Below are 21,241 nucleotides of genomic sequence, written 5' to 3'. Positions count from 1 at the left end.
TTGACTCTCCATCTTGCTTGTCCTGACTCCTGCCCCAGGGTTGTAAGTTTCTCCTCCCTGGAATCCCCTCTTCAGGTAGGCACGTGGATCAGGGATGGAGCAGTTCATGGTAAAGAATAACAGGCTTGAGAGGACTCAGGCAAACAAGAGTGAGAAGGCCTGCAGCCAGGATCTGCTCCATCCCCGAACAAAGTTCTTGTTGACCTCAGAACACTGGCAAGAGGCCTGTGGGGTGGTCTTCCTCAGGGATAAAAGCCGGGCTAGAGCTGGCACTAACAGCACAGATGTCTGAAGGAAGGGGTACTTTAGAAAAAAGGAGAGGCAGGCTGTACTGTAATTCTGCGAAGATGGAAGGGTTGTGGCCTTTCCTAAGTGCATACGTGTGTGTGTGTACACCTGCTTGCCCAGGGCAGGGCTCACCCATCATCTAAGGATGTCTCTGCTCTATGGATTGAGAAGCTACCCCAGGCCCCAGGTGCTGGACCGTCTCAGAGACAAGAGTGCAGCGGCAAAAGGCAGCGTAACAAAAAGCTGTCTGGGGGATCACACCAGCCTTGCCTGCTTCATCCTTGCTCCCTCCCAGGCTGGCAGGGCCCACTGATACTATCATCTGATACTCCAATCTATAAAGCCTGCAGCAGGGCAGAAGAAGGTGTGCTGCCTCAGTGTTCAGTGCTCAAGGGCTGCTGAAACCTTAGGGACACCAAGGCTGTCCCTTCCCCTGGAGAAGGTGTCCTTCTGGGAGCCACTTATACAATACAATTGTGTAACCACAGCATGTTTGTATGCATTAGTCCATGTAGGAGGGGTCAGTTCCCTGGGAACCCCCCCTACACTGGGTTTCCCAATATCAGAAGCTTCCAACATGGATGGCAATCAGAGTACTAACTAAAGAAACAAATGGTTAAAACACACACAACCTCTCCCACCAGAGAAGCTCCATACCCACAGATGCCATTCACGACCAAGCCAGGCTAGGAGTGTGAGGCCACCTTTACCTGTTCCGGATCCCACCACGTCCCGGCTCGGTGACTCGGCCATGGCATCGGCCAGCCGCTCCCGCAGGCCCTCCTCCGTGTGCTCCATGGAGGCCATGTGCCGTAGCCCGAAGCCCTCCGGCCAGCTCCCACACACCTCCAGCAGGGTCACGCTCCGGTCGAAGGTACCTGCAGCGCACAGGGGACATCTGACGCTGAGTCACCTTGCAGAGAGCGGGCCATTCTCTATGTCTTCCCACTGCCAACTCCCCGCCCTGCCCAGGGTCCATTTTAGCCTTTCCACAGGACGGATGAAGGAGGGAACACCACGAAACACGGATGTGCAGGGCAGAACGAGACAGCTCATGCCACCAGATCAGAGCGTGTAGACCTCCATGGCGTTGGGCTAGCGGTTTTTGAACCGTTTTCTTCTTTTGTTATTGTTGCATGGCTTGTAGGATCCTTGTTCCCCCACCAGGGATTAGAAACCGGGCCCTCAGCAGTGAAAGCACAGAGTCCTAACCACTGGGCCTCCAGGGAACTCCCCCGAACTGTTTTCTGAGGACCTACAGGGTTCTCTGAAGTCTTCAGGGACTGCTTCTAGATCTAGGTCAAGGGTAGGAAACTTCTTTCCCAGGTTCAAGCAAACCCCCCTCCCCACTTTTCTCTGTTTGAGGCAATAGGGCCTCGCCTAAAGATTCTTTTTTTTTTTTTTTTTGCGGTACGCGGGCCTCTCACCGTTGTGGCCCCTCCCGTTGCGGAGCACAGGCTCCGGACGCGCAGGCTCAGCGGCCATGGCTCACGGGCCCAGCCGCTCCGCGGCATGTGGGATCTTCCCGGACCGGGGCACGAACCCGCGTCCCCTGCATCGGCAGGCGGACTCTCAACCACTGCGCCACCAGGGAAGCCCAAGATTCATTTTTAAAAGGGGTTACATCACCTAAATTTTTTTTTAGAAAAAGCATTCTAAGTCACTATATCCTATAACCTATACCAAATATCCTCAGAAAGGTTATGTCCCACGATCCAACGGCAAGTCTGTGGCAGGCTTGGTTCAAGAACTCAGATCTTCCGATGGCTCAGTCTAGAACTCATTCTACTCTACCACATACAGTCCCCCAGCTGCCCCAGGACATGTGCACCACTGGGGCACCATTTGCAGGACGGCAGCACGAGACTTGGGTGATAGCATCTTCAGCAAAGACCTTTCCTCGATCTGAAGCTGCTTCCCAATTCCAAAAAGTACACGGTGCTCTGCTGAATGCCAAGATTAGATTTTACATGCAAGATCACTTCAAAGGCTAAATTTAAATTATTCTACTTTATTATACAGCAAGTCTTCTGTGAAAGCTTATTTCATCCACTCTCTCTTGGAAGGAGATTACAGTCATGCTCTGTTGCTTTAAGCACATACCATTTCCCCAGCGATTAGGTAACTGAATCCACTGCATTTATTGGGCTTGGTTCCTGCCAGCACCAGGAAGATGGGGAAAACATGCAAATGCCAATGTTTCCCAAAGTTAAAAGTACACCACCACACACTCTTTTTATCAGGTCTTGCTTCTCCTCTTTGATCAGCCGTCAGAAACTATCTTCCCTCGGCAGTCAGGACTGGGCAGCGTCAGGGCACACTCTCTGCCAATGACAGGTGGTAATAGAGAGGGTGCGAGCCCCAGCCCCGGCAGGCGGCCCTGCCTCTGATAATGGCCAAAGCACTGAGGTGATAACCGTTCGTAAACACTCCGACAGCCGGTGACTCCATACATCAGCAAAGAGGGCCAGATAATCCTGAGCTCTCCTGACCAGACAAAGGCCCTTGGCCAGCCCGCTGGGATTTCTATGTGTGGCAAGGGTCACTCCTGGCCCCTGAATGTCATCAGCCAAGTCTGGCTTTGATTTATCTCTTGCCTGACGGGAGGGTAGATTCCTGGTGCCGGGGTAATGGGCAGCGTCTATAAATGCATCTCCCCAAGAAGAGGCCCACCTTGGGAGTGGGTTGCTGGGGGTCAGCCTGTCAGGTGGGACTCAGGGACGGGGAGCTGCCCTATACCACCTTCTCTCTCCATCAGGTAGGCTCAGGCGGCGGGTCTGGGGAGCCAGGCGCTGGGCAGTGGGGGAGAGGTGCTCTGAGTGTCCGCCCTCTAAGGGCCTGGGCTGTGCTAGGGATGCCCTGGAGCCCACACTCAACGGGCATCAGCCACGACTCAAAGGTGCCCAGTCCCCAAGGACGCACAAGGACTGAAGACACACAGCGGACTGTCGATTCCAGTGCCCGCTCACTAAGTGATGCGAGGCAAGTCGCTCCATCTCCTTTTTCCATCTCTGAAGTAGAGCTAGTAACCCTTTGCCCTGTCTCAAAGGAGGGAAGAGATTAAGTGAGGTTCCTGCCGGGGGTCTGAGTTCTCCTCTAGCGCCGCCCCACTCTTAGTTGACAAGATCAAGAGCTACAGTACCAGTGTTCCTGGTCTGCCTGGGGTCTGCCTGGGAAGTCTATGCTTAGTAATTTCCAGAAGAGGAGATCAACAATAAAACGTGGGCACTCCTCCTCCCTGTGAGCTCAGGGCCCGGGCGGCAACTTTTTTTTTTTTTTTTTTTTTAAGGACAGAGATGTCCCAGAGCCTGGGGAAGGGAAGAGAATGATTGTTCCTTTTCTCACTTCACAGGAGCAGGGTGCCTGCCTCTAGAAAGGCGCTCAGTCAAGGATTGTACATACTGTGTTTAGAGGTCAGGGCAGGTAAGCTGACAGCAGGGCCAAGAAAGAGGAGTACAGCAGAAGCCAAAGCAGGAAGAAAACGAAACAATCCAGCAAGATGTTATAGCAAGAAGCGTGCAGGTAAGAGGCCCGGTCCATGAGAGAGGGTAAAGGCCAGAGGAGTATGTAATATTTTAAGGGACAAAGTGACAGTATACAGGAGAAAAGGATCATATGAGCTAGTGTCATAGTGGAGAATGGAAACAGAAATACAGGCTCTAACACATACTACTTGTATGCGTATAGCTCTGGGCAAGCCCTTTACCTTTCTGAGCCTCTGATTCCTCATCCATAAAAATGGAAAAACTATACAATCTTATAGGGGTGTTATAGGGTTTGCATTAGATAAATAGCATATAGTGAGTGCTCTGCACATAAGGGGTATGCTCGTGTATATGTTAATAGTAACAAATATGTACAACTTTATACCACTTGAAGCATCATCATAAATGCTATCACAATGATCCTCAGAGGCAAGATGGGTACCACTCCAATCTATGGGAGAGGAGCTGGAAGCTCAGAGAGATTCAGTGGCTTGCTCAGATTCTCTAAGTGACAGATCTGGAACACAAGCTCCTAACTCTTATCTTGGAGCTCATTCTATCAGCTGCATCTGCAGTGGAGAACTGTTATAGGGAGAGATCACTCTATCTTTCCTAACTTGTTCTGAGAACTCCTGTCACCTTCAACCACGGCCTTTTAAAAATCTTTCCCACACCCAACCAGCCCAAGTTTCTTGGAGTATCCTGGTAACGCCAATGAGTCATCCTGTCTGTTGCATGGCACACAGGAGAAAAGAAAAATTGATAGAAGATCTAATCTGTTCTCTCTTAGCATGGGTACTGCGAGGAAGCTGTGAGTAGGAGGCTGGAGATACAAAAAGTGCTCAGCAAAGGAGCATTTGATCATTTCGACAGTCCTGAGAGGTCACAGAGAACACGCGATCAGTGGTCCTGCTTATAGTGCTAGAGGGAGTCCCAGCAGAGGCCCAGCAATGCCCCCTTCCTGTCCATCCTTCCACCCCTGCCAGTGCAGATGAGGGCAGCAAAGGAGCTCACAGGGTCTCCTCGTCTTGGAGTGAGAAAAGGGCTGCAGGTGTGTGCGTGCGCCAGCAGGGGCTGGGGTTAGAGGCCAAGCCCTTGGAGAGTGAGGTCACCTCTGGGCTCTTAGGCAACTGCACATCTTGTCAGCGTGATCGGCACCACTATCATTCATCTGGCCAGCCTAGAGACACTCCATCAGATGGGCTGGCCCTTTGAGCCCCATTACGGGGGAAAGGGTCAGTTCCAAGGGGGAGAAGACACTTAGTGCAGGCTGCTTGCAAAGCACAAAGTATATGTACTTAGCAACAAAGATTTTTAGCTGAAGCAATGCTCTGCTGTTTACCAAGCCCTCTCACGTTTATGATTTCGGTTAACTCACACATTCATCAAATATGGATTAGTGTCCACTGCGATCTGAGTCAAGCCCCGTGCGGAGGGATGGGGATACAAAGTGAGAAAGAAAAAAAAAAAAAAAAAAAAAAAAAAAGCTCAAGGTCCATAAAACTCTGGGAAGCAGCAATGACCACCATTTTACAGATCTGCATTTTTCTGGGACTGAGGGAGGTGAGACAACTTAAGGTCACCGGTCCTAAGTGCAACAGTCTTCCCTTGATGCTCCCTGGGGACCCGTTCCTGCAGGGCTGCCTCCCACCCTGCTATTCTCTGAATATATTTTCTAAGATTCAGTTCAGGTCTCATTGGCTCAACGAAACCTTGTTATGATGATAATCTAAGTTATCACGAGCACTCTTCTACAAAGTCTGACTGTACGCAAAGTTGTTCACCTCTTGGGATGAAGCTGGTGAAAGCTCTAAACTTACTCCCAAAATGTGTATTGGCAAACCGGAAATGATATAAGCAGTTTCAGGGTGTTGAGGGATGCCTCTGAAGCCCATCCTCAGATCCCAGGGAGTGAGATCAGTCTCCTGGTGTCCTTCCCACACTGCCTTATATGATTCTCATGATCTGCTCTTCAACCTAGTTTGGAAGCTGCTTCAGGGCATGGATTCCTCCACCAGCCAGAAGTCTGTAATAAGCACCGGACTTTGTGCATTGTGCTTGCTCCGAACATGTTTATTGACTGATTATGAACATCTGAGAAATGTGACAGTCACTCTGGAGTCAATACACTTTGGGTGTATTGTCCCAGAGACTAAACATCTAGGGCCAGGATTGGGAGGAGGAGATGGAGGCAAGCAGAAAACAATGTTGCAATATCATTCTACTACCCCCTGGACACTTATTTTACAGGTGAGGTTCTGGGAATGGGAAGAACCCAAACAATCTGCCTTGGATGACACAGAGAGCCAGGTTCATACAGGTGAGCTTCCCGAATCCCGCTTCCCAGCCTGGCAACCTGCGTTACACTCTCTCCCCAGAGGAGAAATGGGTCAGGTTCTCGGGTTTCACAAACGCATTAAAGGCATGCCATGACAGCTGGTGAGCCAGCAAGCTCCAGGGGGAGGTGAGTGGCACACGTGCTCTGTCTTTTGTGCACCACCGTCAAGGGGCAGGGAAGCCCAGCGGTGGAGGCGGCATGGGGGAGGTGGGATGTTCCTCTGAGCTGAGAGTGTCTAATCACACCCTCGCTATTTAGGAGACTGCGGCTCAGCCTCCGTTTTGCATCCATTAGATTCAGCCCAGGGTCTGGATGTTGATGAGAGCCTGTTGATCAGATTTCCAGCCACCAGGGAGGCCAGGTACCAAAAGCAAAACTTGTCATTAAACAACGCTCTTCAAGACATAAGCCTTCCTGGGTGAGAGTCTGTGATGATAATCATGTCCATGATAACTAAGAAGTGATCCCAGGCATGATGAGAGCGGCCACTGGAGAGTGTCCCCACCTGATCTCCAAACTAGGTCACCAAACTGAGCTTGAGACTGGTGCTTTCTCTGCGCTTATATGAACAGGTTGGTTCGTATAAGCACAGGCTGAGGACATTAGCTTTGCGGTTATTAGATGTGGCCACAGGCATGTTTCACTATCTCAACATGTGCTATGTCATGGCTAACAGACATGGGAGAGGGAGGCTGAGAGCATATGAGGACCCCGTCTGTCCCTCTCAATCCTTTACGTTGGTTCCCAAGATAACCGTAACCCACATCCACAGACGTAGTACAGAGCGAAGAGGCCTAGACCCCAGCAATCTTTTATGATTCCGACTATCTAATGCTCACCAAACTTGTGACCGTGTGCCATGTTTGTCCCATAGTCATCCGTTTGGCTGCGGGGTTTAGATTTGGCAGTTAGGTAGTTAAAGGATCTACTATTCCAGTTCAGAAGTAAACTTAGCAATAGAAGGGAAAGGTACCAGCAAAGTACAGAAACACCCTTAGCTAATGGTGGCAAGCGAGGAGATGCTGGCGAGCCAGATGTGGTGATGCCACATCTGTCCTCACAGGCCCTCGGGGCTACTGGTGGGAAGGACTTAGTCACTGTTCATCAGAGGTCCATGAACAGACTACCATGTGGGGCACGTCAAAGGCGCCTGAGACGGGGAAGAGGAATTCAACAGTAACTGAGACACTAAGAATTTCTGTGCTGTTTAAAACAGTCATTTTGACAACAATTTTAACTGCAATATACGATCACAACTCATACTTTAAAGCGTAGGATATAGATTACAAATCCAGACATCCAGGCTATAATTGGAATTCTCCCACTAACTTTTCTGGTTACTCTAGGTCTTAATTGCTCCACTTACCACATGGAGAATAAATGAGCAACTCTCATTTAAGGGGTTTGCTAATATTTTCAATGTAACGAACAGTAATATGCTAACAGAGTAATGGTGACATGATGTTTGAGGTTCCTAGGGTATCCAAGGGTACCACATTTCATTTTCTATGAACCAGTTCCGTAATCAAGCAGCCACCCCGTAAAGGAGTCTCGGCTGGAGGAAGCAAGGAAGGATTCTCCCGTGGAGACTTTGGTGGAAGCGTGATGCTGCTGACACCTTGATTTTGAACTTCTGGCCCCCAGAAATATGAGAGAATAAATTTCTGTTGTTCTAAGTTACCAAGTTTGTAGTAATTTGTTACGGCAGCCCTAGGAAAACGATACATCTATAAAATAGGGAAATGAGTGTTTGCCTTCCAGGGCTGTCATGAGCATCTGATCAGATAGTACGTGAAAGAGTGCTTTGTAAAACTGCACGGGGCCACTCCAACATAGGGGACTACCCCAGGGCTCTGTGAGCAGCTCTTCTTAAGGCAGTGGTATTCTGTGAAAGGCTTAGAAAGTGAGTAGGGACCCCTCTAGGCCGGGAGACAAGCAGCTTGAGGAGGATACTGGGTGGGAAACAGTCACATCAGCTCCCAGTCTGGACAACTCCATCATGAAAGCTGAGCGGTTCTGTGTCATTACATAGCCAGAGCCTTTGACAGGGAGTTACAGCATCCACGTTGGGTATGTATCCTCCACTTCTCTGAGATGACTGCAGAGGGCCCAGGAGAGCAGGGGAGGTGGTGTCTTAGCTCTGAGGTCAGGTCCCTCACATCCCCTGATCTCCCCACATCAGAGGGTGGGGATAGGACATTTCTGTTCCCTAAATTCTTGAATGAATAAACGGAATCGTACTCAACACAGGTAAGGATGAAATGAAATAGACTGCTGCTAATGGGAATATTATTGGTATAAACTATCTAAAGGGCAATTTGGCACTATGTATAAAGAGCCTTTTAAAAACATGAAAGGCCACTTCGAGAAACCTAACCCAACCTAAGCCAACCTAACCCTAATCTAAGACGCCAACGACCTTCATGCATAAAGGTGCTCACTGCTACTTGAATGCAGCCTTACAATAGGGTATTTGTTAAGTAAATTATGCTTCATAGTGGCAGTAGAATATTAGGTAGTCTTGAAAAATGATACTTATAACAGGAGAAATTCTATAAGAGATGATGTTAAATTATTTGGGATTAACAGACATACACTATTATATATAAAATAGATAAACAACAAGGACCTACTGTATAGCACAGGGAACTCTACTCAATATCTTGTGATAACCTACAATGGAAAAGAATCTGAAAAAGACTACATATGTATATATAAAAATATGTAAATTTATATATACATAAATATATATATATGTATAACTGAATCACTTTCCTGTAGGCCTGAAACATTGTAAATCAGCTATACTCCGATTTTTTAAAAAATAAAACAAAATTGGACAGTTAGTATTACTGAACAATGTAAAGAAAGCATTAAAAAAAACATTTTAAAAGAGTCATGACAAAATGTTATGAACCATGGTTGCCTCTGGGCAGTTGGGTTGTATGGAACTCTTCTGTTACTTTAAACCTTTCTATACGCTTCTTATAACTTCCGTAATCGGCATAAAGCAAACCAACAAATACTAAGAAAAAACTGGAGAGAAAAAAATGCCGATTGCAGAAACACTCATGCTGGGACCTGGATCACAGGTGAGCCTGTGAAAAGCATTGGAAGGGAAGCCCTGACTCTGCTGAGTTGACTCCCTTGCCAAGCCCTGTGCTTGACTCAGCCGGGGCAGGTGAGCCTGTGGCTGCAGGGCCCATATTTGACTTTTCTCCCAGTGGCCGTGGTTGGCTGCATGCGATGTTGACCCATCCCTGTGTACATCTGGCATATTTCTTATTAATTCATATCAGGAATGTGCACCAACTTGTGTGTGAAAAACGGCAGAAACAATTCCACCTCTGTACAAATTGCATACATCAGATCAGAAAGGGCAGGTAGAGCAACTCTGGAAGGAGTCGATTTTTACATCAAGTCCCTTTACCTGTCACCTTTGTCCCCACCCTGCCCTGCCCCCCACACTCCCACTGTCCTTTGGATAAACAGGACACAGCTTCCTAGGAGACACCCTTCCATGACTGTCAAGGAAGGTCTGAGCCCCTCACACATCATTAGGAGGTCACTGAGCAGGGCCCTGCCTTTTGCCTGGGAGCCCAAGAAATCAGTCATCACTGCAGGTCCCAGGGGAGTTACCACTGGCTTCACACTCAGAGCAGGCCTGAAGGTGCCTCAAGCAGGAGAGCTTTCTGAGTCAGGTGGACACGGGCATTTCCCACACAGGATCCCAGAGACCCTTTCCTCCTCTGCTTGAAACGTGGCACAATCAAGATTTCTCCCCCTCTAGGTGAGAAGAGAAGAATCATTTTGCAGCTAGGCTAACCCTTCAGCATGCTTGGCCTGCTTCTGAGGGTGGAGAGGAAGTTTACACACAGCCCTCTGTCATAGGATTTCTATGGTAAGGCTCAGAATACACTGCAAGACAAACGGTATCCTCGGAAACCTAACGACTCCCTGAATGGAAAAACTTCATGGAACTGTATCTCTCAAGACAGGTAAGCACACAAACTAGGTTTTCCAGGACAGTCCCGATTCCACATAATTAGTTCTGTGATCAGATCAGATATCAGGAAAGGCAAGAGAACAGACATTTGTCGAGTGTCTATTTTGCGCCAGGCATAGCCACTTCACGTGCGTTACCTCATAGGAATCACCCCAACAAGTCTGATGTTGGTATCAATATTCCCATTTTACAGATCAAGAAACTGAGGCAGAGAGACATAACATTTTTGCTCAAGATGACAATATCAAGGGTATGGTCAGGATTCTGATTCTAGGTTCATCTGCCTCCAAAGCCTGTACTTTCCCCATGAAAATCCAGGCTGAATTTTGATTTTGAAAATACGGCTGCGGGACCAGGAAGGGGGTTTTCAGCTCAGTCTCGAATTATAAAGTGGTTCTTGCCATTCAGCTGTGGTGGGGTGGGGGCAGCAACACAACTAAAACCCTGTGTTTGTCTTGAAAGAGATTACAGTGCTCCACAAATAAGCCAAATTTGAGGCTCTCAACTGAGGAGAACTTTGAAGTCTGAAACCTGGGGCTAAGATGTCCCCTGTTTTTATTAATTAAAGAAGATGTTTCAAAACCATCAGATTTATCACGACCGGATTTCAGATGTGAAACCCAGTATACACACAGACGAGCATGGCTTGCCCTTTTGGGTTATTTTTGCTCCTCCCTGAGGGTCTGCATTTCCTCAGATGAGACCGCTCTGCTTCCCGGTCTGGCTGAGGTGAATGGAGGCCCAACTTTGCAGGCCTGGGCCCTGCTGGCCTCAGGAGTTTTCAAAGGCCAGAGAGGGATAAGTGGGCAAAGTGGGTCCTGCTGCCATTTGCTCCTCTAAGCCCCCGGGGCAGCGGCTGTGGGGAAAGGGAGGGACCCACTCTGTGCTGCAGAAGGGTCCTGGATGTGCGTGTGGGCCCCAGAGCTGACTGGTTTGATACCCTGCCCATTTCTGGTTTTATTATTCTGGTAGTCCCCTAACTCTGTGGCCTTGAAAATGGCGCCCCCAGCTTGGGCAACAGGCATTTCCATTTGTAATGTGTGGTCAGCCTTCTACCAACCTCTGCCATCAAAACCCATCAGGACTCACTCCATGGGGTAAACCTGAACCAGATTTTCCGCCGCAGGCATCTTGGGATGAAGATCCGGGCCTGGCCTGCCATTCTGATGTGGGGTCTATTATATAACAGGATCTGTACTTTCCAGGCGCTTCCAAAGAAGTTGTTCGGCGGCAGAGACTTGGCCTCAGGGCCTGCAAGGAGCAAGATGAAAACCAGCACTGTTTGGACAGTGCGGGACCCCCACTGGAGCTGGGGTGCCCGGGGATGCTTCCCATCGGGCGTGGGGGTTGAGGTTGGTGGAGGACAACCCCGGGAAGGCCGGGGGCGGGGAGGTCTGAGCACAAAGATGAAAGCAAGGAGGTTCCTCGTGTGGGGCTGTGAGTCAACTCCACTGGAGCAGGAAGTCTCTCATGAAGAACAACTGCCCACATGATTTCGCGGAATCACTGCATATTTTCACACAGTTATTTCACTGTGATTCTAGGATCACAGCGATTTGTACTGTAGGCAGGACAGACACTGTCGACTCCATTTTACAGATGAGGATACTGAGGGTCAGGGAGGGTCTATGACTTGCCTCAGTCACCTTAGTTTCTTGCCTCACAGGGTAGCTGTGGAACCATCTGTGAAGGTCCTCAGTGAACAGACCAACACACTTCAGAAATATCATCGTGGCTGCCTGCGGTGGGCACAGAAGTGAGGTCAAAGCGTGGACTGGTGATCCACCTTGCCGAAAGCTTGGCTAGTGCTTTGCTTGGGTCCCTTGTCCTACAGGGACCTCCTTGACTTCTGGCCTCATTTCCTGGCCTGGCAGCCCATGGGGGAGGGGGTGGGGCTCAGCTTGGTATCGCTTGAATGTATCACGCAAGGTGTGTTTGGGGCTTGTCCTGCACCTGAAACAGTGGGGTGCCCGGGAACTGTCATTTCCTGCCTTGACACGACCAAGTATTTGTTTAGCCCTGGCTGGTGACACTGACTAGCGGCCCAGGCATGGACGCAAAGGAGGATGTAGGGAAAAGTTGAGCTGCTGCAGGAACACACATTGGGGAGCACTGAGGCATAGAAATCTTCACAATGAAAATAATCCCTTACACTCACACTGCCTTACCCTTTACAAGGTGCTTTCACAGGCCTTTCTCCCCTTAATCCTCACAACACCCCTAGGGAGGAAGGCAAGGCAACTATTACCAGTCCCCGTTTCACAGCTGACGAAATAAGTGCAGGGAGTTGAGTGGGGGGCAGAGCGTAGACTGGGGAACCCCATCCTGTGCTCCACACCTGTGCTACTCAGAGTGCGGGCCCCCAGCCAGCAGCAGCAGGAAGCCCGTTAGAAATGGAGCCTCTCAGGCCCCACCAGAGAGATGAATGAATCAGGATCTGCGTTTAAGTCAGATGCCCAGGGGAATCCGTGTGCGCAATAAAGCTGGAGACTGCTGCTGACACCGCCCTCCCCTTCCCTTGTCCTGACCCATCAAACATTCTTAGAGTATATCTGCTTCTAACTACTCGTTTCAAGACAAGGAAATTGGTCCAGGGAGGGGACGGGTCCTGGTCCCTGACGGCAGCAGGAATAGAGAGAACCTTGATCTTGCAGATCAGTCCTGGGTCCTTTACATCCAGCTGACATTCAACTGGTATCTCCTTTGCCTTTCCATCCCCCTCCACACCCCACAGTTCAACCCTCAGAACACCCTCATCTGGCAGTCACTCAGCCTCTCCCCTTGGTTCCAGCCTTGTGCTAAGTGTTGACACAAGTTCTAAGGCCCGGGGTTAACCCTCCATGAAAGCAAACAGAGAAGTTCATACCTCGTGCGTGTGCGTGTGCGTGCGCGTGCGCGTGTGCGTGTGCGTGTGCGTGTTAGGTGGGGAGGGCCAATGCTTGGGTTGTCTCTGCCCTTTCCCCTCCAGCCTTCTTGCCTATAGGAGAAGGCTGGGGAACCCTTGCTTGCCTGTGAAGGAGATTCTGCTTAGGCTTCGTAAAATGCCCACTTCCTTAGTTAAGTGTGAAAACGTCCAAAAAACTCTGTTAATCTGGTTATGATTTCCCCTCCATTCACTGGTCACACTCTGCGCCAAGTCTGGCACTTGGGTAAAGTGATTCGTATGCCGTGGCTGGAGCTTGGGGCCAGGATTTCCCCTCCTTTTCCTCCGCTTCTACTCCACTGGGGCCAATCAGGATGTTATTCATTTCCCTAGTTGAGAAGCAAGTTCAAAAAGGCCAGCACAGCCTCCTCTACCCCTTCCCTGTGTAAGCAATGCCAGTCCCTCCCACGAGGAGGAAGCGACATATTTTGTTTCTGCTTCACTCACGCAAAGAGCAGGTTTACAGAGTTAGCCCAGAACGAGTGTGTTCGTGTGTTTGCTGAAACCTATCTTTTTATCTTTGGACCTAGGGTACACAATGAATTAGAGGAAGAGCACAGTCATCCATAAGGAGAGAGAGAGAGAGAGAGAGAGAGAGAGAGAAAAGCCAAGGCGCCAAGAGGCCCTTAGGAGGGGCCTGGACACCTCCTGTTACCATGTCAGACAGACACGGCCCTGTCATCTAACCGTGAATTAGAGCTAACAGCTGAACGGAAGAATTAATTTCTCATTGTGCTTCATTTGAGTTTTAGAAATGCCTTCAGGGTAGAAAAGTTACTAGAATAGATTTCTCATATGTCTCAGACTGTTTAAAAACCAAAAAAAAAGGTAAATAAATAAAAACCAAGTCATCTGTCTTATATAAATACCTACCAAACAACTCAATGAACTTGCAAACTCACCAAAACCCTCCCGGGCAAGTCATTAATGAAGAGGCCTGGATATGAGCTCTATCATCATCTTCTAATGTAGGAGGTGACTCTCCTGCTCTCAAGAGCCAGGATGGGTGGTGGTACATCCCAGACTGGGTGAACCATCCCTCCTCCTCTTACCCCTGCCCGTGGTGTCTATCTTCAAGGCCTGAGTGGCTTGTACCCTTTGAATCTAGCTGCAATCTCTTCTCTTCACCTTATATCTTATTTTTAAAAGCATTGTGAGATGGGGCTGGGGGTCAGATCCTTTGGACAGACAAGGTGCTTGTAAGGTCAACGAATTCTGCTGGTAGAAAGAGTACGTGGGGTAAGAGTGGGAAACTAAGTATTAGCTTTGGCTCTGGTCTGTTCTGTGTGACCTTGTGCAGGTCACTCAGCCTCCAGGCACGTCAGTTTTCTCTACTGGAAAAGAGCAATAATAATGCTAGCTATTTTGGCTAGTTATTCGTAATTCTCAAAGTTATGTGAAGATTCAAATGACAAGGTACGAGATAGAACCTTCAAGATTACGATGTGTAATCTGCATGCAAAGTACTGATTTTGCCCTGAGAAGCTAGATGGCCCTAGGCTGGTGCTTTCACCACTTCCCTCCAGCTCCTTTGAGACATAAAGAGGACGTCTAAACGGTGTGGTTTCCTGTGGCATGGGAACATCCACATAGCTTAGCTCGCTGCTCACTTCTAAACCGGGAATGTAAAAGTCACCAGTAATGTCTTTACTGTAGCTTTCATGTTGCACAAGATCCTCCACTGCTGCCCTCCAGGATCAAACAGGCTCCCCCTGAAGTTGTTCTGATGTCCCAGAGATACCTGAGAGCCAAAAGCCTGCAGCACAGATCTTGCCACATAATAGGTGCCCAGTAAATATTTATTGAATGAATGGATGAAAGAACAAGACTTCGTTATCTTTCAGTCTGAAGTATGTACGTGTCATGGGTATGAAGGGAGCTCCTACGGGCATTTCTCAGCCACCCTCCTACCTCCAGGCAGCATTCAGTCTTTCATTTTAAAATAACTCCAAAAAGAAGAGGTCCCCACGCTCCTTAGAGGGACACTCCCGAGTTCTCTACCTCAGCAGGTACCTTCTGCCTGCAATATTAGCATAAGTCTAATTAATATCTCTATTTATCCTGGAAAGATAATGTCCCAAAGCCAATTGCTTAGGAAAGATGATCTATCTTGACTATTCATGAAAGACAATGTTTGAATTTTAGAGATTTGCAATTTCACACAAGGGGTGCAGGCCCTCTGGACAACTTCTATGCCTAATAAATACCTATGGTAGAGTCAAAGGCCTTATTTACAAAGACGCTCCTGAGAATAGATGTTTTAAACATACTTCATGAATTTCTCCGCTGGGGCAGTGAGCAGTCTTAGTTCCTAAACATATAAATGAGTAGAGTCAGCTCCTGCCATGGCAGTAACTTTAAAATGTCTCCTTTGTCTACATGTGGTGTCTCTTCCAAACTACTTTAATAGTCAGCTTTTTAACATCTGGTGGGTTTTTTTGTTTTTTTTTAAATGCTGGATTACATTCAGTTCCATTATCCCACAAAGTGGAGTAGGCAGTCAGACTGTCTACACCAGAGGGCAGTGAGGGTGTTCCAGTCTAAATGCTTTTGGAGAAGTAGCGCTAGATCAATTATCTGTCTAAATGCAGGATTTCCAATGGATTCCCGAATACTCAGACAGTTGTTCAAAAACTCTCCATTAGACCAGTGGGTTAGCATTTCCATTTCCACACATTTGAGGAGTTCCACCAGTCACAGTGGCTCATAACTAACTACAGGGGTTCTCCCGAGCCTTAGGTCAGAATGTGTGTGTAGGATGGGAGGGTGGAGGTATGGCTGGTGTCGTCACAAAGAACCCCCAGGTTATGATGGAAGAACCTTCGGTCTGGAGCATCATTCTCAGACTTCCCTAATGAGAAGAATCACCAGGGTGCTTATTGAGAAACAGATTCTCAGGCCTGTCTCCAAGATGTCCTAATAACAGAGTGGTTCTGGGATAGCGTCTGATTCTGACCTGGGAATTTTGGGAACCATGGCTCTAGAGCAGCCGGTGCTCAAATCCAGTCTTAAGAATCTCTCAAGGTTGAAAAAGCATGCGACTGTCCCCCCCATGACTGTGGTAGCTCAGTTACAACCACGTGGCAACTCAGATGCTATAAAGGAAAGCTGACTGCATCGGGAAGTTGCAGGCTGCTCCCATTCTTTCTCAGTTTCCTCTGATTTTCCTCCCTCTCTGACCACCCCCAAAGTCTCTCCCAAGGCCTTGCTCGGCCCCTTCTTTCTGCTCCTTAAATTTTGGTGCTTCTAAGGGTTTCACCCTTAACCCTCTTCTCTTCCTTCTCTGCACACTGCGCCTGGGTGAGCTTATCAGCTCTTAGTTGCAACTATCATGGACATGCGACTGACTTCCAAACTGCACTTCTAACTCGGTTCTCTCTTGGCCTCCAGGGCCATCTGTGTCAGACTAAACACGTTCCCTACGCACCTCCAAGTCATGTTCAAAACCAATCCAGTACCTTACAGCTCCAAAATGTGTTCCTCCTTCTCTAGTCCCTAAACCAATGGCCACACTGTCTCCTCGGTGCCCTCCGCCAGACCCCTCCTTTCCCTCAGCCCATTCCCAGAGCCAGCTGGTCAGGAAGTCTGGTGGATCTGACTTCTTAAACTCTTTAAAATAATAATAATAATAAATTAATTAATTTCTTTTTTTTTTTGGCTGCACCGCGAGGCTTGCGGGATCTTGGTTCCCTGACCAGGGATTGAACCCGGGCCCCAAGGGCAAAAGCACCGAGTCCTAACCACTGGACCGCCAGGGAATTCCCTTCTTAAACCCTCTTGAATCTGTCCCCTACTCCATAGCCACTGAGTTCAGTTCTCACAGGGTAATTCCAACAACTTGACACTGGTCTTCCTGCTCCTCAGTAGACCTTCCCGTCTTTTCATTCTTCTTAGTGCCACCAGAGTGAACTTCTCTACAATGCAAATCTGAACATCTGCCTCATCTAGCCTCAGGATAAAGCCCAATCTCCTTAGCATCACTGTCATCACCTGGCCCTGGCCAGCTCTCCACACTCTACACACCATACCCGCCCTGGCGCTTCGCCCCCTGTGCCACTGAATCTGCGGCTCTCTCTGCCTGGGATGTTCTTCTTCCCTGGCTAAGTCCTATTTATCCTTGAAGACTCAGATCAGCTGGGGAGTCTAGCACTCTCCTTCTGCGGCTGATGTAGGTTTTCCAGCAGGCGCCACAGCACCTGGGCTTCCCTTCCCGAGAGCCCACGTGTAGTCAATTCCACAACAGACCCTTACTGGGGGTCTATTATGGTCCAGCTACTGTGCTGAGTGCTGGGACTTTTGGTAAAGGTGACAGAACACAAAAAAGAACAATAAAGTATTTTCTGGTCTATCTTCTCACTAGACTGTACGTTCCTGGAGGGCAGCATCTGCTTCTTCTTCTTCTTTTTGGCTGCGTTGGGTCTTCGTTGCTGCGCGCGGGCTTTCTCTAGTTGCGGCATGAGGGCTTCTCATTGCAGTGGCTTCTCTTGTTGCGGAGCACGGGCCCTAGGCGCGTGGGCTTCAGTAGTTGTGGCTCGCGGGCTTCAGTAGCTCTGGTTCGCGGGCTCTAGAGCACAGGCTCAGTAGCTGTGGCGCGTGGGCTTAGTTGCTCCGCGGCATGTGGGATCTTCCTGGACCAGGGCTCGAACCCGTGCCCCCTGCGTTGACAGGCGGATTCTTAACCACTGCGCCACCAGGGAAGCCCATTCTTTTTAAAAAAGATCCCTGTATCCTAAATGCACAGCACGGTGCCTCAGATCCTGGCACCCAGCAGGAAGGAAAGAGGGAGGGAAGAAACTGAGGTTGTTTAACCTGGAGAAGAGGTTCAGAGAGCTGAGATTCTAGAACTCAAACATTTGAAGAGCAGTTTTACAGAAAAGGGAATAGATGTGTGTGTGTGTGTGTGTGTGTGTGTGTGTGTGTTTTTTGGCTGCGTTGGGTCTTCGTTGCTGCGCGCGGGCTTTCTCTAGTTGCGGCATGAGGGCTTCTCATTGCAGTGGCTTCTCTTGTTGCGGAGCACGGGCCCTAGGCGCGTGGGCTTCAGTAGTTGTGGCTCGCGGGCTTCAGTAGCTCTGGTTCGCGGGCTCTAGAGCACAGGCTCAGTAGCTGTGGCGCGTGGGCTTAGTTGCTCCGCGGCATGTGGGATCTTCCTGGACCAGGGCTCGAACCCGTGCCCCCTGCGTTGACAGGCGGATTCTTAACCACTGCGCCACCAGGGAAGCCCATTCTTTTTAAAAAAGATCCCTGTATCCTAAATGCACAGCACGGTGCCTCAGATCCTGGCACCCAGCAGGAAGGAAAGAGGGAGGGAAGAAACTGAGGTTGTTTAACCTGGAGAAGAGGTTCAGAGAGCTGAGATTCTAGAACTCAAACATTTGAAGAGCAGTTTTACAGAAAAGGGAATAGATGTGTGTGTGTGTGTGTGTGTGTGTGTGTGTGTGTGTGTGTGTGTGTGTGTGTCTCACTGGGGGGCAAAACAGGACACAGAGGGAGAAGACAATATGCTGGCACGTCTCAGCCCAACACGAGAAGAGGTGCCAGCTGACAGCACAAGCTGCCGCCTGCAGCTGACACGACACGAGGCTCAACCCCAGCCTGAGCTCCTCCGGGAAGCCTTCCTGGAGTCACCTGGCAGGGGATGGTCCTCCTACGGCATTCCCACAGCACACGCACACCCTCAGTGGTGGGACTGTGGTCAAGTGAGCTGTTTCCATGTCTTTCAACAGCACTGTGAGTGTTTTGTCTTATTTTTGTATTCAGAGCCCAAAAGAGGTAGAATGGGAAATGGTGAAAGGCTCAGACTTTTAGGGCCCTTCTTCTGTCATTTATAATAGTTGTATAAGTTGGGTAACTTAGTTACCTCTCCTGGTTCCATTTATACATCTATAAAATGGGAATAATTAAAAATAGTAAGGCTTAAACAAATGTGCCTTATACACAATAAACGCTTAAAGGGACCACTATCCCACCGATTGTCACAACGACCCTGCGCTATTCCGTTCTTCTGAGAAGTTCTTCTGTTTCAGAAAGAAGCTGAGGTATAAAGACACTCTGTATTAGGCCACAGAGCTGGACCTCGGGGCCAGGGTTTGAGACATCTCATACAGTATTCCTTTCAGGTATTAAAAAAACACTTTCTCCCTTTTTTCAATCATACTAAAATGATCTGACAATAAAAGGAAGTACTGTCTTCTCCAAGGGAATACAAATATCCTTTGTGAATGACATCACCTCTTCCAAAGGAATTATCTTACCAACCAGGAGAGAAGCTCAGAGCTCACACAGTCTCTAGAATAGCACGCCACATCCTTGCCACTGGACTCTACAGACCGAAGCAACAATCCCTCGACTTCAAAGAGCACTGTGGTGTTACACCCTTGTCACCTTCTCAATAATTCCCGCCAAATGCTGAGAAAGCGTGGTGCTCACCAACCTCCACACACCAGTGACCTTCACCTTCATTCCAGCCATTCGCTCACCTGGATCTTGCAATTGGCACTTCTAGTATTTGAAGCAAGAAACCCCACATTTTGATCGTGAAACTTCCTATTTGTCGATCCCTCTCACTTCCTTATTTCTACCAATGATGATTTTCAACTTCACCGAGACTGCCAGCCTCTGGAGCCCTCCACACTCTCCCAAGCCACCAGCTCCCTCCTGGTGGCACTTCTTCACCATCCATCCCAGCTCACAGGTCCAAGAGCACTCTCGCCGAGCCCCCGTCACCCCTCCTCCTGTGGTCTCTCCGCCCCTCCCGCTTGGCCAGACGCACCCGGGATGATCCAAGCAACCATCGAATTTCTCTGCCCCTGCTCCTGGGCTGCTGAGCTGTGCTGGAGAAAAACCATACACTTGTGTCAACTGGCGCCATGACAAATTTATCAGCCAGGCCCCTCCCTGTTCCTCAATCTTTTTTCTTTTTTTTTTCTTTCCCCATTTGCTCCTGGTCAGTTCCCTCCTGTATTTCCCCCTCTTCTCGAGCTCCCCAAACCTGTCACAACTCTCTCCCTCATTCTCAGCAGATGACCTGCCAACTCACTGCCTTTGGGATTTCCTTTTTAGTTCTTTCTTTTAAAGATTCAGAAGTCCATGCATCTTAAAAGCAACCTGGTATAGGAGTGACAAGCACAAAACACAGCCCCCGAAGAATCGTCCAGCCAGCCAGTCAGGCGGAGTCTCCTCTGGAACGAGAAAGCGGGAGCCGGGGGTGTCGGCTGGGAACAAGAGAACCGCTCTTCCCGCCTTTCCTTTCCCACTGAATACGTTCTGGAGAGTTTTTTTATTTTGCCCTTGTCACTTCTATTCTTCATCAGCAGGCTGGTGCTGTGTGAGGCTGAGTGCCATCCTAAGGTGGAAGGAAAGATGATGACAGCAGGCGGGTGAGCCCCTGCCCCAGGCAGACGGTTTATAATCCAGATTACCCTGTGCTGCCTCCAAATGAGAAGGGACACGGCAGTAATCATTCCTGAGAGATCTGCGCGCGTGCGTGTGTGTGTATCCATTTCAGAGTCATCCCAGGAATCAGAAAATACCTGTCCACGGTGGCAAACAAGGGGCTAGAATGTTGCCTCAACTGCTCGCCATGGTGGCCAAGTTCCTTGATGACCCGGCCCTGCTCACTCCTCCAGACTCATCTCTCCCCCCCGTCTCCCTTGTCCCTTGTGTTAAGCATAATGAACTCCTTTTTCTTCCTCCAGCAGACTACACCCTCTGACCTCCGGGCCTTCACATCTTCCCCCTGATGACAGCTTAAACAGAGCTTCTTCTGAGCCTTCCCTGACCCTCTATAGGTCAGGTCCAATGCCCCTCCTGTGTGCTCCCATAGCAGAGACCCCTGAACCTACCTTATCACACTCACTCCATGGGCACTGCTGGTTTGCCTGTTTTCCCTTCTACAATATAAGCCCACGAGGGTGGAGAGATCATCCGTCTTGCTCTTTACCATATCCTCAAAACTTAGGGCCCACCTTCCTAACGTCTTGATACCGATCCCTGAGAATCAAGGGTTTTAGAGGATAACAGAACGCTAACATCAGTGCACAGAGGGAAGAAAGTCCCAGTGGAAATAACGCTTGGCCTAAAGGGGGGACCAGTCTCAACCAGAAGACCCAGAGTTGACTGCTGCTCGTTTCACGGTGCAATGGCTCCAACTTTCAGCTCAGGGTCTTGGATGAACAGGCCCATGTCTCTGACAAAGCAGAATA

The 21,241-nt window shown here is 49.2% G+C and overlaps 1 protein-coding gene across 10 annotated transcripts in view; it reads right to left on the bottom strand.

Annotated features, from left to right (window-relative positions):
• The window catches only part of BCAS3 (BCAS3 microtubule associated cell migration factor), a 576,467-nt gene that overhangs the window by 21,698 nt on the left and 533,528 nt on the right, over nt 1-21,241 (bottom strand). For 9 of the 10 annotated variants that reach the window (XM_055090058.1, XM_055090057.1, XM_028498857.2 and 6 more), the window contains one exon: nt 999-1,166. The exons of the other annotated variant lie outside the window; for it this stretch is intronic. In XM_055090058.1, the coding sequence (XP_054946033.1) occupies nt 999-1,166 (168 nt within the window). The remainder of the gene's footprint in view (nt 1-998; nt 1,167-21,241) is intronic. 10 annotated transcript variants of the gene reach the window in all.

Source organism: Physeter macrocephalus, chromosome 14 (genome assembly GCF_002837175.3).
Source record: "Physeter macrocephalus isolate SW-GA chromosome 14, ASM283717v5, whole genome shotgun sequence".
In the NCBI taxonomy this organism is placed as follows: domain Eukaryota; kingdom Metazoa; phylum Chordata; class Mammalia; order Artiodactyla; family Physeteridae; genus Physeter; species Physeter macrocephalus.
Note: the sequence above shows the minus strand (reverse complement) of the source record. Positions and strands in the feature narration are given on the sequence as shown.